General features: G+C 42.9%; 1 protein-coding gene across 6 annotated transcripts in view; it reads left to right on the top strand.

The window, feature by feature from the left end:
• The window catches only part of FBXO25 (F-box protein 25), an 823,789-nt gene that overhangs the window by 303,301 nt on the left and 497,573 nt on the right, over window positions 1–22,915 (top strand). For 5 of the 6 annotated variants that reach the window (XM_078647893.1, XM_078647895.1, XM_078647897.1 and 2 more), the window contains exon 2: window positions 8,688–8,863. In XM_078647893.1, coding sequence (XP_078504019.1) covers window positions 8,724–8,863 — 140 coding nt within the window. In that variant the 5' untranslated portion in view covers window positions 8,688–8,723. Of the gene's footprint in view, window positions 1–8,174; window positions 8,261–8,687; window positions 8,864–22,915 lie in introns of those variants that run through there. The other variant, XM_078647894.1, reaches the window with a different exon arrangement.

Consider the following 22,915-nt stretch of genomic DNA (forward strand, 5'->3'; position numbering starts at 1 on the left):
GTTTATCACATTGCACTACTGTAGCTAGTGAAGAGGGACATAGAAGGAAAAAGCCACTGCGTTACTCCGGTTGGAGAGAAAAGTGTATTTCTTAACTGTGGGTGTGACCTGCTCCAGTCGTCAATAAAGCTGTGCTGTTCGGCATCAGAGAGATCAGCTCTATCATTGTTAGGACGGTCTAAAGGGCAAGTCTTTTCTAGTATAGGATCATTTGCAAGATTCCAGTTGGGTAGAGTCCAATTCAGTAACAATTTGGACAGGAGGTTGTGGCTGTTCATACAGGGAGTGTATATGCAACTGTCTAAAATTTTCAATTTTGCAAATTCATTTGGTCAGGGTCTCCTAGGTTCTAGGTTGCTGTGGGGCAGGGACTTTCTGAAGAGCATGACTACTCCACATATTTTAGTGGATCTTGTATTGGCGATTGTAGTGCCTGTCAGAATATGCAGTCAGCAACTACTGATCATCGAGCCCACCCATTCACATTTTAAGTGCAGGGTTTCAGGCTCAGGCATGTGTATCTTCTTAAGGAGGACACTATCCATTTCTTTGATAGGTAGATAGTGTAGCATATTTCCTCTCTTTACAAAGATACCTAACGTTTTGATGGTAAGTGACAAGATCATGAGTGGTTTAGGTCTGTGGTACAGTGTTGCTATGGTGAAAAGAATAAAGATTGAAAGAGGTGAGAAGTAGAGACTGGGAGAAGAGTCAATGGGGGACTGGCCTGGGCCCTGAGAAATGTCTGTGAAGTGACAGGAAGGCCAAATAGGATGTCTGAGGGGGCACAGGGATATTTGATGGAATGGGGGTCATATGTCTAGGAGCCCTCAATTAGGACCACTGGCTAATGGGTTGTAATCTGTGGGCATTACCCAATTTCTCTCGCTAAACCCATCCTGGACAAACAAAAATATATAGTCATAAGAGGACTTAGTCATAATTTATGTTAAAGTACAGAGTTGTATAACCAATAAAATTTGAAATCTTCCCCCTGGGTGCACATACTGTAACACAGAGACTGTTTTAATAAAAATTCAATGGTAGCAACATAGAGGCAATATTCAGGGGAACAGCGCAACATTTCAAATGCGATATAGTACCAGCAGATGCAGGAAAGCACCTATAGGATAGTGTCACACACCCCACCAGGAGGGAGGGTGTATTCCTACTTGTGCTCTGTTGAAAATTGATTTATTGTTAGGGGCAAATGTAGGTCTGCCACTGGCAATAAGCGGTAATTGCAAACACAACAGTGATGGACAGAATGTGGATCAATGTCACACATTCACCCCAGTCCAAAGATCTGGGCCCAAATCCATCGTTTTTCCACTCCACACCACCCTGGGTTAGACAATGGCGATATGCAAATCAGCGCTGACCCTGTGCCCCATGGGAACAGTCCAGTCCGAACTACAAAAGCCATGTCCTTCCCAGAACGGAAACAAGCATCCGAGGACCGGCCCGGTTTCGAGGTAACACCTCTCTTCAGCCCGGCTAGCTTGAATCCAGTGGTGTGGAGTGCCTGGGACTCACGTCTGAGCATCCCCAGTACACTTAGAGCGGTAATTGCAAACACAACAGTGATGGACAGAATGTGGATCAATGTCACACATTCACCCCAGTCCAAAGATCTGGGCCCAAATCCATCGTTTTTCCACTCCACACCACCCTGGGTTAAACAATGGCGATATGCAAATCAGCGCTGACCCTGTGCCCCATGGGAACAGTCCAGTCCGAACTACAAAAGCCATGTCCTTCCCAGAACGGAAGCAAGCATCCGAGGACCGGCCCGGTTTCGAGGTAACACCTCTCTTCAGCCCGGCTAGCTTGAATCCAGTGGTGTGGAGTGCCTGGGACTCACGTCTGAGCATCCCCAGTACACTTAGAGCGGTAATTGCAAACACAACAGTGATGGACAGAATGTGGATCAATGTCACACATTCACCCCAGTCCAAAGATCTGGGCCCAAATCCATCGTTTTTCCACTCCACACCACCCTGGGTTAGACAATGGCGATATGCAAATCAGCGCTGACCCTGTGCCCCATGGGAACAGTCCAGTCCGAACTACAAAAGCCATGTCCTTCCCAGAACGGAAACAAGCATTCGAGGACCGGCCCGGTTTCGAGGTAACACCTCTCTTCAGCCCGGCTAGCTTGAATCCAGTGGTGTGGAGTGCCTGGGACTCACGTCTGAGCATCCCCAGTACACTTAGAGCGGTAATTGCAAACACAACAGTGATGGACAGAATGTGGATCAATGTCACACATTCACCCCAGTCCAAAGATCTGGGCCCAAATCCATCGTTTTTCCACTCCACACCACCCTGGGTTAGACAATGGCGATATGCAAATCAGCGCTGACCCTGTGCCCCATGGGAACAGTCCAGTCCGAACTACAAAAGCCATGTCCTTCCCAGAACGGAAACAAGCATCCGAGGACCGGCCCGGTTTCGAGGTAACACCTCTCTTCAGCCCGGCTAGCTTGAATCCAGTGGTGTGGAGTGCCTGGGACTCACGTCTGAGCATCCCCAGTACACTTAGAGCGGTAATTGCAAACACAACAGTGATGGACATAATGTGGATCAATGTCACACATTCACCCCAGTCCAAAGATCTGGGCCCAAATCCATCGTTTTTCCACTCCACACCACCCTGGGTTAGACAATGGCGATATGCAAATCAGCGCTGACCCTGTGCCCCATGGGAACAGTCCAGTCCGAACTACAAAAGCCATGTCCTTCCCAGAACGGAAACAAGCATCCGAGGACCGGCCCGGTTTCGAGGTAACACCTCTCTTCAGCCCGGCTAGCTTGAATCCAGTGGTGTGGAGTGCCTGGGACTCACGTCTGAGCATCCCCAGTACACTTAGAGCGGTAATTGCAAACACAACAGTGATGGACAGAATGTGGATCAATAAGGCCACTAACACATGATAGGACTCCATATATGTCTTAGACATTTATTCGTATGCTCAACCCTTGGTAGCTTGGCTGTGAGAAGGCAGGCTTAACTTCAAAGACTGGTATGTAAAGCATTTAAAAACAACAATTCAGAAAATAATTTAAACACAACACATAATAAAAATCCAACACCAATTTATAGAAATAGGAAATATTTGTATCTTCAAAATGACACAGAAACGACAAAAATCCAATGTAGAGAACCGGAGATAAGAATTTTCAAAGATTTAGCCTCATATATACCACCTTATTGGGATAGCTGGTCGCGATAGACCGGCACAAAGTCAAAGTTGCAGGCCGACCGTGATGGAGCCCTGAGCGGCTACCACTCGCAGTAGGTCTCGTCACAGTTTTTACCTTCGGACTTATAAACTTTTTCTGGAGCTTTTCTTCCCGGGGTCCCTCAAAGCTTTCAGTCAGTCCGCATTCGGTGAGGGTTCGCCGGATAGCCTTGCGATGAGCTCCTGATGAAACTCATGGAAGTCCGACCTCCGGAGCGTTTCAGCTGGGCAAACCCAGGATCCAGGCAGACACGCGGTTGAAGGCAGGCGGCTTGGCTTTTCGCGGTTGCTCCCGGTCACCTTTTCTTCGTTCGGACTTAGAAACCTTTACGGAGCTTTTTCTCGCGGGGTCCCTCTATGCTCTTCACCAGGCCGGATTCGGTGGGGGTTCGTCGGCCTTGGATTTCTTCTACTCCCGGTCAAACTCTGGAAGTTGGACCTATGGAGCTTTTAGCGGGACAAACCTGGATGGCTTGGCCGGCTCGCGGTTGAAGGCAGGGTGCTTGGCTGGCAAGGTTGAGTCGGTCCCTCTATGGAGCTTTTTTTCAAAGTTGCTCCAAAGTTCTCCAAACTTCTTGGTCTTCTTCCTGAAGTTCCTCAAGTCTCAAACTCCCTCCAAGGGTCTGGAAGCTCCAAGAAGGTCCTTGTAAGTTGAGGACTTCAGTACACACAATCCACTTGGACAAAACCCTTACAAATCCACTGGTGTTCTCCAGGTTGAGGATCCTTGCTGGTGATGGTCCAGGTGAGATCTGTTAACCTGTAGCTTGCAGGGAGTCCACTCTTTAGTTCTTTTGCAGCAAGGTAATCCACAGGGCTGTAGTTCCAGCTGGTGCAGTTTTCAGAGGACAGGCCTTAGAACTTTGCACTCACCTTCTCAGCATGGCAACGTCTTGCTTCCTTAAGTTTCAAGCCGCAGATCTAAGAGGCTCTGCCCCTCTCAGATACTTATTCCCAGTTCTCTGGGTGCAGCAGGAGGTCACTGCTGACCAATGGGAGCAGTCCAACTCCCCAAGAACATGACCACATCCTGTGTGGCATTATCAAGTCCCAGAGTGCATAAAATCCTCCAAATTCATAATGGCTGATTTTCCAACAGGAAGGCAAGAGCTGGCTAAACACACCCCTAGGATGGCTAATTTTCATAAACTCTCCCCCTTGCATCTATGCATTCCTCCCATAAGCCTAGCTCTAGCCGAGGTGAAAAGTTTAGAGTTGTAAATTACACTAAGGCCTCCTCTTCTCTTTGAAGACAATGGTATGCGACTCCTCCCCCATCTCTGGCATTCCTGTGTAGCAGCACACTGCCCTCCCAGCAGAGCTGGTTAACCCCATGGGCTATTTATCACCTCTTCAATGCAGCCTGGCTCATCCACTTAACCCTGACCAATCAGGACAGACTACTGGAAGGCTGAATCTTGACGTACAAACAAGAAAGTCTTATAACTTCTTGCATGTACACTTTGGGAGAAATTCAACCATATCATATTCTTGATATCATTCTGGGAAGACTTTGAATGGCACTTCTAGCCCTCCCCTATCAAGAGTTATTAGTTAATAACGTCCTGCTATGTCAACCTATATGGCAGGAGATTTGCAATGGGAAAAATAACTTGGGCCATTTTTCCAGCACCAGGACTTACAAAAATAGATTTCATAAGTAATTTGCTTGTATGTACAGGACCCCCACCCCTTGGAACAACTAGGCTTTGGTGGTTCTGAATCTGTAGAAATATTGCAGATTCTCCCTCCACAGTGCTCCTAGCATCAAAGTCGAATTTGGGCAGCACTTTAGCACAATGGAGGGAGTGAAAGATGAAATGTCACTTAACCCATTTTATAAGGGTCTACCTTATAAATACCTGCCCCCCCCCCCACCCCAGGGACACCTAGGGCAGACCCTGGGGGTTCCTAATATGCCACAACCTTGGGGGTTATTCATCTTTAAGTGCCCCAAATCCCAAAGTTGAGTTTGAGCACAATTTACTTTTTAAAAGCAGTCCTGCCACCCAGGGCTACTTTTTAAAACTGACCTCAGGCTTCAGCAGTGCACACATACAAGTGCAAAAGAGCTGCTGGCCTCTAAACCGCCATGCCCTATTTATACTAGGGGATGATAGGTAGTTTAAATATGATAGGTAGTTTAAATCCTCCTGCCCTTATATGCAGTAGGGCCCTAAGAGGTAGGTCATGCCAATCACAGGGGTACCCCATACCATAGTGTACCCTAGTGTATGTGGGTGTTTTTACTGTCTTCTAAATGTGTCTCTTTCATCATTGCACTGGGCCTGGTTAGGCAGAGCCAGGGTCAGTCAGTTACCACCAGTACCATTCAGCAAAAAGTTGGGGGGTGCCCAGGACACAGGAACATGCTCATATCACAGAGAAGAGTGGAGTTGCATGATTAGGAGCTCTGCTTCCCTGAAAGTGCATCAGTTGTAAGGCAGGGTACTGGATTTGTCTCTGTGCATCTCTTTGACAATTTTATCTGAACCCCCTTTATTAGAATGTCTCCAGCGCTGCCTGTCCGAGGATGTACATTCTGAAGGAGTGCAGTCTTGTAGGTGTGGAGGCTGAGTAGAGTAGTTTGTCCAGGTCTTTTTCTTATTTTCCTCTTGAAGTATCATCCTTGTAAGTTGGTGACGTAAACGAGTGGTGATGGGACACGTTTTGTTTTGACGCAGTCGAAATCCTGTGCACTCCTTGGAATTCCAGGGTATTCCTGATTTGGCTCAGTCAAAAAGGCAATCATATCGTCCTTCTTTTTTCTTATTTGGCAGTTTGTTTGTTTTTTGCAGTTTTATATAGCGCAAACTCGACTTAAATGAATCCGAGCGCTTTACATGAAAACCAGTTGCATTGTAGACTAACACATTCCTTTTAGGCACATGGAGATTAAGTGATTAGCTCAGAATCACAGGATGCTTGAGCCTCCTGCCAACCTCGAACCTGGTTACCCAGTTTGTCGACTTCTCCATGAATCCTGACAGTGGTGCAACTATAGACACATTTCTGGTTGGGGGATGCTAAAAAAAATATTAGGGGCGGGGGGCTAATCTTTCAGCAATAGGCAGAGTGGAGATGAAGGGGTGAAAAAACAACAAAGCCTTGTTGACACGTTAATTTATCTTTTAAAGACCTGTGAAGTACTCGGGTGAGACTGGGATAAGCTCTAAAACTGCCTGTGTGTCAGCCCGGGCAGCTGTCTCAGCCTGAGCTGGGGTGGGGGATGGCTGAAGCCCTTTGAGTCCTATGGGCGTTGCGCACTTGAATCCTGATTTTGTCACAACCAGAGTGGGTAATGAGATACCGTGCTGCATCTAAGGGGGGGTGCACCAGAGCTGCATCAGGTAAACATTTGATAAAACAACCAGGGCAGAGCTATTATATGCTGAAGTAAATCAACAAGAGCTCTCCATAGCGATCACAAAGTGAGATCCGTGGGCACGTACTTTAGGGAATAGGAAAGCAATCCGAGGAGACCTGGGAAGGCAGGTAAGTAGGGGTGGTGCAAACACTTAAGGAGAAGCTGTGCCTGCAGTAGTCAAAAGGAGAGCAGTTGGTGCAGGGTAAGAGGATGGCACAGAAAAGCAAGGAAGAACGGGGGGAGAGGAAGAGAGAGAGGAAGAGAGATATATACTGGTGTAAAGGTACATGGCATGGTATACAGACCGTCAATAATAGATGTCTGGCCAGAGGGTGCCCCAAAGAACTTGAGAAAATCTGGCAGCCTTGGCTAAGATATTATTCTTTGGTGATGGAGGGGGTTGAGATTGATAATTTACACCATATTTACTTTTTCATTTAAAACCCTTGTTTAAAAAGAAATGTATGCTCTTAAGGTTCGGCATTTATCCAACCAAAGATGGAACCCCTAAGTGGGAGTATAAATGGTCATCAAACGTCTGTAGGCTGTGCGGGCTCTTTGAGGAAACGTTGCTGCACATTGTTACACTATGTTCAAAAATGTGTCAGGAAAGGAAGCTAATTTTAAAACCTATCTTTAAAGAATTAGGAGTTAGAACTTTTAGATCTGCATTAATATCCTGCTTAAGTGGCGTCAATGTCTATAATACACAGCAATTTGTACAATTTATCTTTAAAGCTGAAAAGAAATTATGTAAGGCTGATTCCTAAAGTAATGGATAAATCTGCTGGGTGCGAAGTAACGATTTTATTGTTTTTAGGGAGTATGTGGGCAATTTTAAGGTACTTTTAAATTATTCTAAAATCTTGCAATATTTTAATGTTGTTTGATAACTTTTGTAGCTATGATCGACCCAATGATTTTAAAGATTTGAGTATGATGCTATTATGTACAGATCAGTTTTAAAATGTATTAGTAACTATGTTATTGTCAGCACGCAGCACTTTAGTTTCATCAGTGGAAAATGTATTGTATTCTTTAGTCACTGCTGAAAGCACAGGCCACCTTAGTAATGATGTTGGGATACTATTGTATCGCTGTTGCCTATAGTTATAGTCGTTTTAGAAATCTAGTCATATTGGTTGCTTGTATTTAGCAATTTAATTTTAATTTTTATCATGTGAGCTCATTGTACTTTAACTGGAAAATATAAGCTGCTATCACATGTACTTATGCACTTTACCTCCTAAACTGGAAAACGGTCAATCTGATGTTGGGCATGTTATATTTTAACTGGTAATTATAAGCTGCTATCACATGTACCTATGCACTTTACCTCCAAATCTGGAAAACGGTTATCCGATGTCAGGCATGTTATATTTTGGCATTGTATTCATATTTGTTCAATCAGACTTTGTGCTTGTTCTGTATTTTTGTTTTTGTAATGATTTTAATTAATCAACAAATAAAGCATTTATTATTATTATTATTATTATTATGATAATTTACACCCCTGCACGCAGGATCCATAAACTGTTGATGGACTACCTCATCCTCTTAAAACTGTGCAACCAGAGTGGGCTATATCTTATCCGGGGAGGGGGGGAGCTCTGAAGGTGGAACCCCCCTTGTGTGATTGTGTATCCCTGTAAGTAACAATTGATTGTAACAATGTCAAACTTGATATGTATAAGACTCACCGGCTGATGTTTAAAAATAAAAACAGTTAAAAAAAAATTATGTTTACCCCCATTACACAAGCTGTTTGTGTACAGAAGTTTGAATGCGCCCTTGTGCATGCAAGTCTGACACCTTTTTAAACATGTTTAAGTAGTTTAACTGCTATTGATAATAAATCAATGTGTATGTTGAATTGAATGGTAAATCGTTCTTCTGGGGGTGGGGTGTTATGTCAAATATAAAAGTGGACTAACAATCTTTAGTGTGTTAATACCAATGCATGTCATGTAACATAATGGGCTCTAAGCTTTCAGTAGCACAGTTTGAACTAACATGTTTAAACGAACCATGGGGATAATTGCTTGTATTCTTTTTTTTCTTTTTTTTATGTATAGTTGATTTGCATATTGCCTTTTTGCCTGTTGGAAGTCATGCCATTCTTGGGCCAGGATTGGCGATCACCTGGTTGGAGCTGGGTGAAGACAGAAGATGGTTGGAAACGGTGTGAGTTTTTCAGTGAAAACTTTGAGAACAAGGTTAACCAGCACAACAGCAACCTCTGTCAGCCCATGTAAGCTACTTTTATAATTATGATCTTGTAGTGAAGAGTTTTCTAACTGTTGCCTTATGCTTTACAAACACAGTGTGCCCCATTATAGTTATATTTTAGTTATGGTTTCATAGCATAGCCTTAGCTGAGTTTTTCTTGAGAATTCACATTGTTTACACTCAAGTGTTGATAATGGAAAATCCTAGTTATTATTAAAGATACAGAGGTGAGTATTCTGAACTACTTCCTTCTGTTAATGTTCCTAGCAGCCAGAAATAATTAGACTGTGATAAATGAAAATAGAAAAACTAATATAAGAACTGCAAACTTCATGAATCACTGGGAGTAAGACTACATAGAGACTTGAAAACATTCCAACCATTATCCATGTATAGGAAGGTAGTACTATAGTCCTTCCTCTTTTGTAAAGGGAAATAGTCAATTCAAAGGTAAAGTAGTGGAAACCATGAGAAATATGAACAGTCCCGTTATGAAAAGGAACAACATCCAATCTTTGACCTCTGAGATGTTATGATCCAGACTGGAGAAATGGTGATTGAGTAATGACAAGTTAAAAAATAGAAAATTCAATTAACTCAATGAATTGAACAAGGATGAAAGCCTATTTAAATATGGTACACATCAGAAAACATGTTAGAATTTTGTATTAAAAAAAATTAATCTATGTGGTGCGATAATACATGTGCATCTTTATAAAATTAGAACACATTTTATGTCCATACTGTAGGCTTCGTATTATGCTGTTTTAAAGCAAATTCTCCACAGGTAAGGCAACATGAGCAATAAATGTTGATGGTAAATCCCAATCAGCTGCTTTTAAAGTTTCCACCAATCTTGCAACAATTGAAAAAGCTTTAGAAGCCGAAGTTTCTCCCAAAGAATGGGCTTTGAAATAAGAGATGTCAATACCTGTTTGGGACATAATCCACTTGACCCATCTTGCCGAAGGAGCAGAGCAAACCGGAGCGTGTGGTTTGACAAAGGAAATCAGTAACTTAGAGGAGAAACGAGATCTCAAAGTGGCAGTTGAATTCTCATATTCCTTGAGACAGTGTGCAACACAAAACTGAAGATTAAGTAGCAAGGAGGGATAGTCCACCAAAGATGTGAATTGTGGTTCACCTTGAAGTAGAGAATAGGCATCCAAAGACTATACTGCCTGACTGACAGATCCAGATCTTTAAAGTCTGACTAATTAACATCGTAAGTTTTGAAAAACGTTTTTTAAGAGACAGTAAAACATTGTGAGACCAATTAGATAAGTATTCCATCATGAAATTGACATCCCAAAGGTATGACTATTTTGGAATAGGTGTTACGTTTCTCCTAATTCCACAGAGTAGTCTGTATCTGGTGGGATGCTCTCCTAAGGGGCTGCTGTCTGTATACCTGTAATTTAAAAATATTGCTGATGTATGAGTAATAATTGTTCTAGAAGATGTTCCTGAAGAGACAAAAAACTTGAGAAATTTGCTATTGTGGAGATATTGGAAGAACACGGTTTGAAATGTGATTCCAAACACCAGTTAGACCAAGTTAACCAAGCTGATTTGTAAGCTTTAGTTGTTCCTTGGATCCATGCTGAACTTATGAATTTAATAGATGACAGTGAAAGTCCTTCTGTAAAGAAATTCTGCCTGAAACCTTCCAAGCCATTATTGAAGATGACTTAAAATGACATGGTCGTGAGGGTGAGCTGAATGATTGATGAGGAGATAATGGATATCTGGTAACAGGTGTATGATGTCTGTTGATAATGACAATGGTAGTTTGTTCTCTTCTGATTTTGACGAGAGATTTGGATACCATCAGAAAATAAGGAAATGCATATAGAAGGCCTATGTTCCATTGTTGGAAGAAAGCACATATACGGTCTCCAGCTGTAAAATTGAGATAGTTGATAGTTTAGGCATGAATCAGAAAGGACTCCAAAGAGATTGTATGAGTTGAAAGAAAGGAGGTGAGGTTTCCAATTGCTGCAGTCCTTCAAGTGGCGAGAATTTCAACCTGCCACTTTAAGTGGCCTGGAAGATATTCGACCTGATCGAGATTAAATTCCCAAAGCTGTTTGACTAAGGTTGCTAAGATTTTTAGCATGTACCTTCTCCGTTGTGTGTGTATATATATATATATATATATATATATATATATATATATATATATATTTACCACAACAACGATTCCTCCGGCATGAAAAATTGGAGTCGCAGTAAATTAATCGCAATCCACACAGAACAGTGTTCTTGTTAATTTATTCTTCAATCCATTGGGGTATCAAAACAAAGCGATAACCAACGCGTTTCGACAGCCTCCGCTGTCTTGTTCACGGTCAGTTTGTAAAAGTGCATTTCCACAACTTATAACGAATCAATAAAGTTGCATACAAAATCACTCCCCCAAGGGGGCGTTTCCAACACCACAACAGTTTGTGTATACCACGCCCCCAAAGTTCGCAAGGATTATGGGCATTGTAGTCCCTCCTTAGTTGTGTTTTGTAACGAGATACACAGTGACATATTTTCATCATGTAAACATGTTACCGAATCTATTAATCCTATATTTTGATCAGCTGTATGTGCAATATAACGGATGTCTGTTTATTCATCCCGTGTTTGGCTACGTGATGTTTACATGATTATGCGATGTTACATTTGTAGCGGTTGGGCTCAACCGCAGGAGTAACGCGCCCACGTTTTGCAGCGCCTATCGGGAGAGGAAAGGGAGCCATATGGATACATATATATATATATATATATATATATATATATATATATATATCAACTGCATTCGTCCGTCATAAACCAGCACTCCCTAGTGTCTCAGGGCACCACCGATCCAGCAAAAAACGAAAGCCGACCCAGCCATCGGGTGAAAAAAGGTGTTTTTATTCAAATAGAATGCATCGCCACCCGCATAACGTTTCGGCCTACCCAGAGGCCTTGGTCACATGACGCTGGGGATAAGACAACCCATTTTTAAAGTGCTAGTGCAAGTTTACGGGATCAAGTGATTGGTTCTTCACAGAGATCAGGCAATAGACATAAACAACATATACAGTTTCAACAATCAATATGTCACCACTGTTGTTAATCATGTAGAAGAAAGTTCGTCAGTGTACAACCACCACAATATAACACTAGTGTGCAACAACTAAATGGAATATTTACAATAAAATGATTCCAAGCAAACTATGCAAAAGTTGTTCAGTCACAGTCAGTGAAAAAAGAGTGTAAGAGTAAAGGGAGAACATATAAAAGAGAGATACATGTTTGTAAATAATATCCTCTCTAAAATCTGGTAATCAACAGATAATCAGGGAAACTAACACAATGTTAAATAATCCCGATTTCCTCCACACGGATGTGTGTAAACACTCTAATTATGATGGTCGAAACATTAATATTACCCAAGTGGGTTAATCGAACATGTCGTATCAAGTTGAATTGTCACTCTGAACCTCTGTGGCCTTCAGTTCAAAAATACTGATCAAATATCACACATATGTAATTAGCTCAACCGTAAGTATCTAAAAATAACAATAATTGATGTCGTGATCAGTGTTGACAAATAATAAAGGCTAAAAATTAATGTCTCCCTGGATGGACAATGGGAGTACAATCAATAAATGGATCAATAATCAATATCATATGGGGGAGACCTTCAAACACAGATTCATAGCAATTTCATTTTGTGAACCCCAAAATGTGAGATGTAACAAAAACTGTAATAAAAAATAACATGTGCAAGCTAGCTGATATTTACAAGTGAGTATAGAAATCCACACTGGTATTAAGGCCACAAGGGGCCTTCGTGTCTAGTTCAAGGATGTACTGAGTCTCGAGAGCCCTCAAGATTGCTTCACGATTGCCACCTCGCCGTAATGGTGGAACTGAGTCAATGGCAAAATATTTCAATAAGTGACTTTGTTGGTTGTGATGTTCCTTGAAATGCCGAGCCACGGGATAGGTGGAATCGTCAGTGTTGATGGCCCTAATGTGCTGGAGTATCCTCTTATGCACCTGCAGCTACGTGCTGCCGACGTACCGCAGGGCACAGGGACACTCCAGCACATACACTGTGTATATATATGTATATGTATATATATGTATGTGTGTATATATATGTATGTATATATATATGTATGTATATATATATATATATATATATATAATACCAACAATGCCTCCAATGGAAACGATTAAGCCGCACACCAGCAGTATTCTTTCAAAGGTTAATTTATTCTTAAATCCATTTTTAAACACCAGCACAGATTAACCCACGCGTTCCGGTATATCCGTATACCTTGTTCACGGTTAATTGGTCACATGTTTTTTTTCTCTTTTTTTATGGGAACTCTTACAGGAAACCCTGATTACGGCATTTCCTGTTTGCTGTCAGAAATACAAGGTCAAAGGAATATCCCTGGACCAGCTCAAGGACAGTAATATTCACTCTATTCTGTCTACACCATATCACATGCACTCAGTATACTAAATTGGTGTACTCATTAAATATCGGTCACAGACTAAAATGTAACGTTTACACTCTTTTATTTAATAATCAAACCATATTCTCCTGTGCAGTAGGAGACAATATTTTTGTTAAAATTTCAGAAAAATTGTTTTTCAGAAAACATTTGACGTTGAGACATCTCATACAATACAATAAAATATATTAAAACATCTGATATTACATCAAAATTACACAACAAGTATGTCAGGAAAAAAAACATATGTACCATAATCTAATCATCGAATGTAATGACACAATACATTTTCAAAAAATACGAGAAAGACAAAGAAACCCCCTATATTAGATAGAGCAAATGATGTTGCTACAGATTAATCAGATCCAATAGCCTTTAAACAAATTATATGTGACTTCCTTTGTCCAAAATTGGGTTATATCTGGAGCCCCCTAGGCTTTACTTGAATTCTATATTACGTAGTGCGTCGACGCGTTTCGGTGCAAGTTCTTTTCCATATAAAGCAAAAGTCCTCTGATGTCAGGTTCAACATTGTCATCCACACCAGAACTGCCAGCTTCGCCATTGAACTCTTCAGGAGGAGGCTCAGTCATTTTGGCTTTTTTGGCAGCATCTAAATTAAGTTTTGGCTGCGATCTATCTGGGCGCCCCATGACAGCTCAAGGGTCGCGCCCCGTGGTTTCCAGACGTGTCCTGCCGCGTCTCAACGATCGGTACGGCTCAGCTCTCCGCAGTAGTCTGCCGATGGCCTCCCCGGCGTCCGAGGACGCCTCGACCCCGAGCTGCGCGGCAAGCTCTCTTCAGGCCTCACTGGCGCCCACCTGTCAGAACCAGTCTTTTCTGCTGGCAGTGACACAGGAGCTGAACGACGTAAGCTCCCAATTCCTCCCCAGAACTCCCCAGCCACACACAAATTTTAAATGCGTAGCCAGAAGAGCCCCGACGGGGAAAGGGGAATTGGACAGAGAAGAGAATGCACACAATTGTAGTCTTCTTTCTTCTTTTCGTCTTTTTCTTTGACTACTCTTGTTCTGCTCTGCTGACTTGACAGTGCTGTAAAATAAAATCACATATAATTCTCCCTGCTCCTTCTTAACTACGCTATTGATTCTCTAGTTAAGTAGTGACCTACCCAAAGAGCTGTGTGCTTGTTCCTCTCTTCTATTCTGTTGTTCTTCTGTTCTGAGTTGTGAATCACTGTAAGGAAATGTACTGTGTTTATTAAATCTCTTTCTTTCCTTAAACCCTCTTATCTTTCTTTTATTTCTTGGGGCTCACCTACAGAACAGTGAACAACTGCCTTGTAATTATTCTTCTTGCTTCACCTTTTTATTTTCTCTGTAGTTGCTTCACTACTCGAAATTTCTCCTAAACTCTTACTCTTGTTTGTCGAACTTCTTGTTTATTCAGACTTAATCTTGTATCACACTCTAGTCTCTTTAACAAGTTATGTAGGTTAATTGGTAGTTCTGAAAGTTCTACAGTACTTCTATGAATACAGGAATGTACACCACTTCTCGATAAAACACTGCGCTCTAAGCATTACTCGCATGCCTGAGAAACATACTGTCTTATGTAAATGAAGAGTAACGTTTTCTTTTAGCTTACTAACTCGAGTCACGTATTAATTTTCTAGAACCTGGAACCGTCTTACTTGAATTCAGTTGATACGCTAATCTTCTGTCACTCTGGAAAAAACTCGCGACGCGTTTATTTTTCCCTGACTAAAACGCGACACGCAGATACACCTCCTACTCCTCTCGATGATCAGGTGAAGTGCGCAGTTCTCCGCGCGCCTCACCGACATCACTCGAATCCTTCTGGCGGACTAGAGCGCTAACCTGTCCTCCTTTTCCGAACATCTTGCCGCCATTTTGCAGTCTGCCCTGCGCCCAATGCTGCTTCCACAACTTTGATAAGGCTGCTATTACCATTCCTCTAGAATTCTTCAGAACTAGCTTCTTTTTATTGGATCGACAGACTGGGGACCTGACAGTACTCCCCCTCAAAGGTCTCTTTTCACTCTGAATCTTGTGCGGGAATCTTTTGTGAAATTCTGCAATTAATCGTGGGGCATTCACTTCAGACTCCGGTTCCCAAGACCTTTCCTCTGGACCATAACCTTTCCAATCTAACAAGTAATAGAGCTTCCCTTTCTTCAGTTTTGAGTCTAAAATCTGTTGAATTTCAAACTCTTCTCCAATTTCAGTTTGGATTGGCTCTGGAGTTTTACCTAGTCTAACTTCTGGATCGGCCTTTTCTTAACAATGAAACATGAAAGACTGGGTGAACTCGTAAACTCTTGGGTAACTGTAACTTGTAATTTAATGCACTTAATTTTTTCTCAATGAGGTAAGGTCCGATAAATCGTGGTTGAAACTTTCTAATTCCTTTCAGCCTAAGATTCTTGGAATTTAGCCAGACCTTATCTCCTTCAACTAGATCTGGTCCTTTCCTTCTCTTTTTGTCTGCATAATGTTTGTAATGAGCTTTAGCTACAGTCAAATTTTGAATGGCCTTACTATGTACTAATGTTAGTTGCTCCACTAAATCTGATACTGCAGGAACATCTATTTCTTGGAAGTTCAAGGAATGCTGTGGATGTCTCCCTGCATTTAAAAAGAACGGAGTGTAACCAGTAGATGCATTAGTAGTATTTTTATGTGCAAATTCTGCTGCCCATAGATAATCTGGCCAGTGCCCCTCCTGTTCTAATAAACACATCCTTAAGTACTGTTCTAATTCCTGATTGGTGCGTTCTGTTTGTCCATCAGATTTTGGGTGGAAACTGGTGGAGTATCTATTTTCTATATTCAAACGCTTAGTGAAAGCCCTCCAAAAATGGGACAAAAACTGGGTACCTCTGTCAGACACCAAAACCTTGGGTATACCGTGTGCTCGAACTACATGTTGACTGAAAGCATGTGCTAAAACCTTGGCAGATGGTACACCTTTTAGAGGCACAAAATGGGCCATCTTGGTAAAAGCGCCCACACATACAAGAATGGTATCAAAACCTGAGCTAGAAGGTAAATCTACTATAAGATCTAATGTGACGGTATGCCAAGGGTATGGAGGGGTGGGTAATGGTTGTAAAAAACCCTGTGGAAGTCTCCTTTCTGGTTTACCCCTTGCACACGTCTCACAAGTAGCTACATATTGATGGATATCCTTGATCATGTTTGGCCACCAGAAACGTCTGCGCACCAATTCTTTAGTCTTATTGATGCCCTTGTGTCCGGCTAGGATGCTATCATGACATTCTCTTAAGGCCTTCAACTGCATCTCTGATGTGGGTAAGTACAATGCTCCATCGTGATAGGGTAACCCTTCTCGTATTTCTCTTTTGGAATCTTCTTTTACCCAATTTCTCAGTTCTTCTTCTTTCTTTAAGTCTTCGGATTCCTTCGAAGATTCTTTGGTTTCTTGCAATACTGCACTTATTATCTTTTCTGCTGGAATAATTGTCTGATCCACAATCTTTTCCGTAGTTCCTTCTGTCTCTAGCCTGGACAAGGCATCTGCCTTTCCGTTTTGCGTTCCGGGTCTATAGGTAATGACAAAGTCATATTCAGAGAAATACAAGGACCAACGGAGTTGCCTCGGGGTTAGGGTTCTGGCTGATTTTAGAAATTTTAGATTTCGGTGGTCAGTGTAAACAGTTACAATATGTCGAGCCCCCATCAGATAATGTCTCCACTCCTTGAAGGCATCCTTGATGGCCAACAGTTCCTTCTCTGTGATTGTATAATTGATTTCTGGAGGTGTTAACTTCCTAGAACGAAATGCCACTGGGTGCAATTGGACTGTAGTCTTGTGTCTCTGCGATAACACTCCTCCCAAGGCGAAATTGGAAGCATCTGTTTCCACAAAGAATGGTTCTGCTGGATCTGGATGCAACAGAATTGGGGCTGAGGTGAAATCCTTCTTTAATTGTGCAAAAGCGGCCTCCGCTTCTGTGCTCCACTGGAAAGGTACTCCTTTTTTCAATAGGCGAGTGATTGGGATTAGCTTCTTGGAGAAATCCTGGATAAATCTTCTATAGAAGTTGGCAAATCCGATGAAACTTTGGATTTCTTTTACAGAAGTTGGGGATGTCCACTCAATCACTGCCTTTATTTTATTGTCGTCCATGGTGATTCCCCCTGGAGCAAGCACAAACCCCAAAAACTCTACAGAGGTCACATCAAAAGCACACTTATCCAATTTGACAAATAAACCATTCTCACGAAGTCTTTGTAACACCTTCTTAACGTGACTCTCATGAGTTTCCACTTCAGTTGAGTAGATCAAAATATCATCGATGTATACTATTGCGATTTGGTCAATACAATCCTTCAACACATCGTTTATAAAATGTTGAAAGGCTGCAGGAGCATTGCATAGCCCATATGGCATCACTTGGTATTCAAATAGACCTTGTCTTGTTCTGAATGCCGTCTTCCATTCGTCTCCCTCTCTAATCCGGACTAGATGGTATGCTCCTCGCAAATCTAGTTTTGTGTAGATTTTGGCTTCTTTTACTTGGTCTAGGAGAGTCGATATCAGGGGTAATGGGTATCGATTCTTGACTGTTATCCGATTTATAGCCCTGTAGTCAATGCACGTGCGTAATTCCCCATTCTTTTTCGGAATAAAAAATAAAGGGGATGAAACTGGGGACTGAGAAGGTCGAATGAAACCGTTCTCCAAGTATTCTTCCAGATAGCTCTTCAAATGTTTATCCTCTTGTTCGGTTAGGGCATAAATTCTGCTGCAGGGTAAATTTACTCCAGGTTCTAAATCTATTTTACAGTCATAATCTCTGTGAGGTGGTAATTTCTTTGCTTCTGCTTCATTAAAGACATCCAGGAATTCTTGGTACTTTTCTGGCAGAGTCACCGTGTCAATCACGCAAACAGAATTTTCATTTTTGCTCAAATGATAGGCTGGTGATGGATCTCCTTTGTTTTCTCCATCCTTAAAACAGTTTTCTTTGCAATAAATTGAATTCATGTTTATTGTCCTTGCTGCCCAATCTATGGTGGGGTTATGCTCCGTGAGCCAAGGTAACCCTAAGATCAACTGAAATTGCGGGGCATCAATTAGATTAAACTGCAAATTTTCACAATGTCCTTTTGCAGTTTCTAAATGTACTAACTCAGTGTGACTGACAATCGGGCCAGAAGACAGATTTGTACCGTCAACAGCTCTGACTGGCTCACTTTTTTCTTTCCGGATTGCTTGCAACCCTATTTTCTCAGCAAAACGTAAATCGCAAAAGTTGCCCGTTGCCCCGGAGTCTATCATCACGGCAACCTGTTCTCTTCTGTAATCTCGATAACTCAGGGTCACAGGTATCACCAAATGTGGGGCAGCAGATTGTAAAGTATTTGCCACTGCGTGATTCTTTGGAGCCGAATTTGTTTCTGCAACCACCAGTCCAACCCCAACTACTGGTGGCGCAAGGCGTTTTCCACCGGCGAAGTCTTGGGTCTTTTAGAGCAATCCCGAACGAAATGTCCACTCCCTCCACAATAGAGACACGGTTTATTATTCCGCCTCTTTTCCTTTTCTTCTTTTGTAAGAGGCCCTCGTATCGTTCCTATTTGCATAGGCTCCACTCCACGACTAGAATCATGTTCCTTATGAGGTTCATATCTGGCTCTATCAAAACGTGGTACACTGGGTCTATAATCCCGCTTCTTCTCACCTCTTCTTTCGCTCTGACGAAAATCTATTTCCAACACAAGATCCACTAAGGCGGAGACATCAGTGGGACGATTGGGAACTTGTGCTAAGGCGTCTTTGAGTTCGTCTTTTAACCCCCGATAAAATACTGCTGCTCGTTTATTCTCTGGCCATTCAGTTTCTAACACCCGTTTGTTAAATTGCGCCAAATATGCTACTAATTCTCTATTTCCTTGTCGAATCTCTAATAGTTCATTGTCAGTAGCTTGAGACACTTTTCGTCGATCAAATATCCGCATAAATTCTTTCTTGAAATTTTCTAAATTGAATAGCACAGGATCGCTTCGGGGGACCAAGGGCATTGACCATGCTGCGGCATCTCCACTTAAATAGGATAATATGAATGCTACTCGAGACTGTGCATCAGGAAACAGTGCAGGTCTACACATAAAGTGCAGTGAGCATTGGGTTAAAAAGATTTGCGCCTTTTGAGGGTCTCCACTAAAACGTTCAGGGGGGGCCAGAGGAATCACAGGGGACAAGGAGTGTATTACTTGTGTGTTTACTTTCGACTGAGATGACGTTGACTCCTCAAATGGACCCAAAACTGGGGAAGACATTTTGAACCCTTCTCCTGACACTAAATTCCCTATTCGATGGGCCAACTCTGTGGTGTCTTTCTTTAGTTTCCTATTCTCTGCTCTAACCGCTATTAACTCGTTTTGTATTTCATCTAAAATATTTCCTAACTTCTTTATATCCAAACTTTCCGCCATTCTGCTCAGGTGCCACTATATCGTGGGCACTTCACTCTGTCAGAACCAGTCTTTTCTGCTGGCAGTGACACAGGAGCTGAACGACGTAAGCTCCCAATTCCTCCCCAGAACTCCCCAGCCACACACGAATTTTAAATGCGTAGCCAGAAGAGCCCCGACGGGGAAAGGGCAATTGGACAGAGAAGAGAATGCACACAATTGTAGTCTTCTTTCTTCTTTTCGTCTTTTTCTTTGACTACTCTTGTTCTGCTCTGCTGACTTGACAATGCTGTAAAATAAAATCACATATAATTCTCCCTGCTCCTTCTTAACTACCCTATTGATTCTCTAGTTAAGTAGTGACCTACCCAAAGAGCTGTGTGCTTGTTCCTCTCTTCTATTCTGTTGTTCTTCTGTTCTGAGTTGTGAATCACTGTAAGGAAATGTACTGTGTTTATTAAATCTCTTTCTTTCCTTAAACCCTCTTATCTTTCTTTTATTTCTTGGGGCTCACCTACAGAACAGTGAACAACTGCCTTGTAATTATTCTTCTTGCTTCACCTTTTTATTTTCTCTGTAGTTGCTTCACTACTCGAAATTTCTCCTAAACTCTTACTCTTGTTTGTCGAACTTCTTGTTTATTCAGACTTAATCTTGTATCACAATCTAGTCTCTTTAACAAGTTATGTAGGTTAATTGGTAGTTCTGAAAGTTCTACAGTACTTCTATGAATACAGGAATGTACACCACTTCTCGATAAAACACTGCGCTCTAAGCATTACTCGCATGCCTGAGAAACATACTGTCTTATGTAAATGAAGAGTAACGTTTTCTTTTAGCTTACTAACTCGAGTCACGTATTAATTTTCTAGAACCTGGAACCGTCTTACTTGAATTCAGTTGATACGCTAATCTTCTGTCACTCTGGAAAGAACTCGCGACGCGTTTATTTTTCCCTGACTAAAACGCGACGCGCAGATACACCTCCTACTCCTCTCGATGATCAGGGGAAGTGCGCAGTTCTCCGCGCGCCTCACCGACATCACTCGAATCCTTCTGGCGGACTAGAGCGCTAACCTGTCCTCCTTTTCGGAACATCTTGCCGCCATTTTGCAGTCTGCCCTGCGCCCAATGCTGCTTCCACAACTTTGATAAGGCTGCTATTACCATTCCTCTAGAATTCTTCAGAACTAGCTTCTTTTTATTGGATCGACAGACTGGGGACCTGACACCACCGGCCTCACCGATCTCCAGGATTCGTGGCCAGGTGTTGTCCCACAGTGCCACATGCGGGTCGTTCCTCCGCACTCACCACGGTGATGGCGCCCGCCCCAGGCCGCGGTCGAGATCCCTGCTGGCCTGCGTGGGTGCCCCCAACGCACGGGCACCACAAAGCTGCCCCCGCAATCCCCGCTGTGCACAGCCAACAAGGCGGGTGGAGCGTCGGGGCTGGGGCCCAGTCACAGAGGTCCGCCGACCTCGGGAAAGTCGCGAGTCCCCAGGCCTAGTCACACCCCGGAGCCAGGGGCTCGATTAGTTCTATCAGGCCGCCGCCGGCCACTCACAGCTCTCTGATCTTCAGAGCCGCACAGGGGCACCTCTCACGCCGTCTCCGTTGCAGGCTCCGGGCGGGCGACAAGACGGTAGCCGCACAGCTGGTCCAGGACTGCTCCCAGCTGCCGGGTCGGCACCTCACTGGAGTCTGTGTCTCATAGGCCTCACACTCGGCACCCGCGTAGTCCACAGTTAGGTGCAAGCAGTGGTCGTCCAGGAGCTGGGGAACCCCGAGAAGCCGTCCACAAGTTCCCCGTTTGCTCCGATCGCCGCTGCTAAGTTCTGGAGTTATGTAGGGCACTGCTACCCCTAGGATTCGTGGTCGGATAGTTTTGAGACGGAGGAGCCGACGGACTAGGCGGCCATCTCTGTTGCTGGCAAGCTCAGCCCCTCCTATTGATGGGTATTTATACGGCAGCAGGGTGAAACAGCCGCACTTCTCTTCCGTCGGCCGGGGCACACCTACTTCAATCGCGCCGTGAGGGCAACGGCGGTGCATGCGGGCAGCGTCATCGCTCACGATCCACCTCCTCTCTCCGCAGCAGCCAGCAGTCAATCCAGGGGCCTCATTCATTGGAAATGGGCAGGCTAAACAGCAGGGGGTCCCGACTTCACTCCGTTGCCCAACGGTGAGTATTCAGCTAGCGCGGCGGCAGGATGAGCAGCCACAGTCCGCTTCCGACACTTCATTTTATCTGCGCCATCTTTTGCGGCCTTGTGGGCAGAGCTAAGCCCAGGGCTCGCTTAGCCGGAGCTGGCCACACAGGAATTGTGCGCTGGGCGGCCCACCCAGACGGGATCCGCAAAGCTGGGCCCGGGCAAGGTGAATTCAGCAACGGAACTCCGGACTGTTGTTCTGGTAAAGTTGCGCCCAGTAAGAGCCTCTGTGGGTGACTACATTTGGAGAGCAGGGCCTGTTTAGGGGAGCCTCCGACGGAGCTCTACTCAGACATCTCTGCCTCCATTGCAGTCGTAGCCATGCACCCCCATAATTTGAACATTATAATAAATATTTTGTTAGCCTTTTTTGCTGTTGTCAGAATATATTGAATTTCACTACAAAAAGTGATTTCAATGTTACTCATCACATAACAGCGGGCAGAAAAAAAACCAATCAAATGTGTGTAAAAAAATATTTACAATATACTCGACTATTTCTCAACATTCCATAAAAACATCCTCAATAACATACCATATAATACAAATCACATATAAAATGCTTTCTTCTAAGAAAATGTTCTTACTTCAATTTCAAAGAACTGAATTAATAATTAAATTAACAATTCTTTATCATTTTCATATACTTTAAATGATGTTCTTTAAAAATATATGCTGTGAGAATGTCCAAGAAAAAGTCCCTGATTTAAATTTATATCGTTCCTCTAGGCCAAATGGTATTCCTGAATCCTTTATACTGAAATTGTCCAATAGTAATTGTATTAATACTTTTTGACATATTCTTAATAGGCCGAATTATATTCTTAAAACTTTGGCTTTTTAAATATTAGGTAGGAATTTGGTAATTCGCTAGGCAAACGTTGTTTAAAAACCAATTAAGCATCATTACAATATGTCCATCCTTTATTG

The sequence above is a fragment of the Lissotriton helveticus genome, chromosome 6 (assembly GCF_964261635.1).
Source record: "Lissotriton helveticus chromosome 6, aLisHel1.1, whole genome shotgun sequence".
Classification (NCBI taxonomy): Eukaryota; Metazoa; Chordata; class Amphibia; order Caudata; family Salamandridae; genus Lissotriton; species Lissotriton helveticus.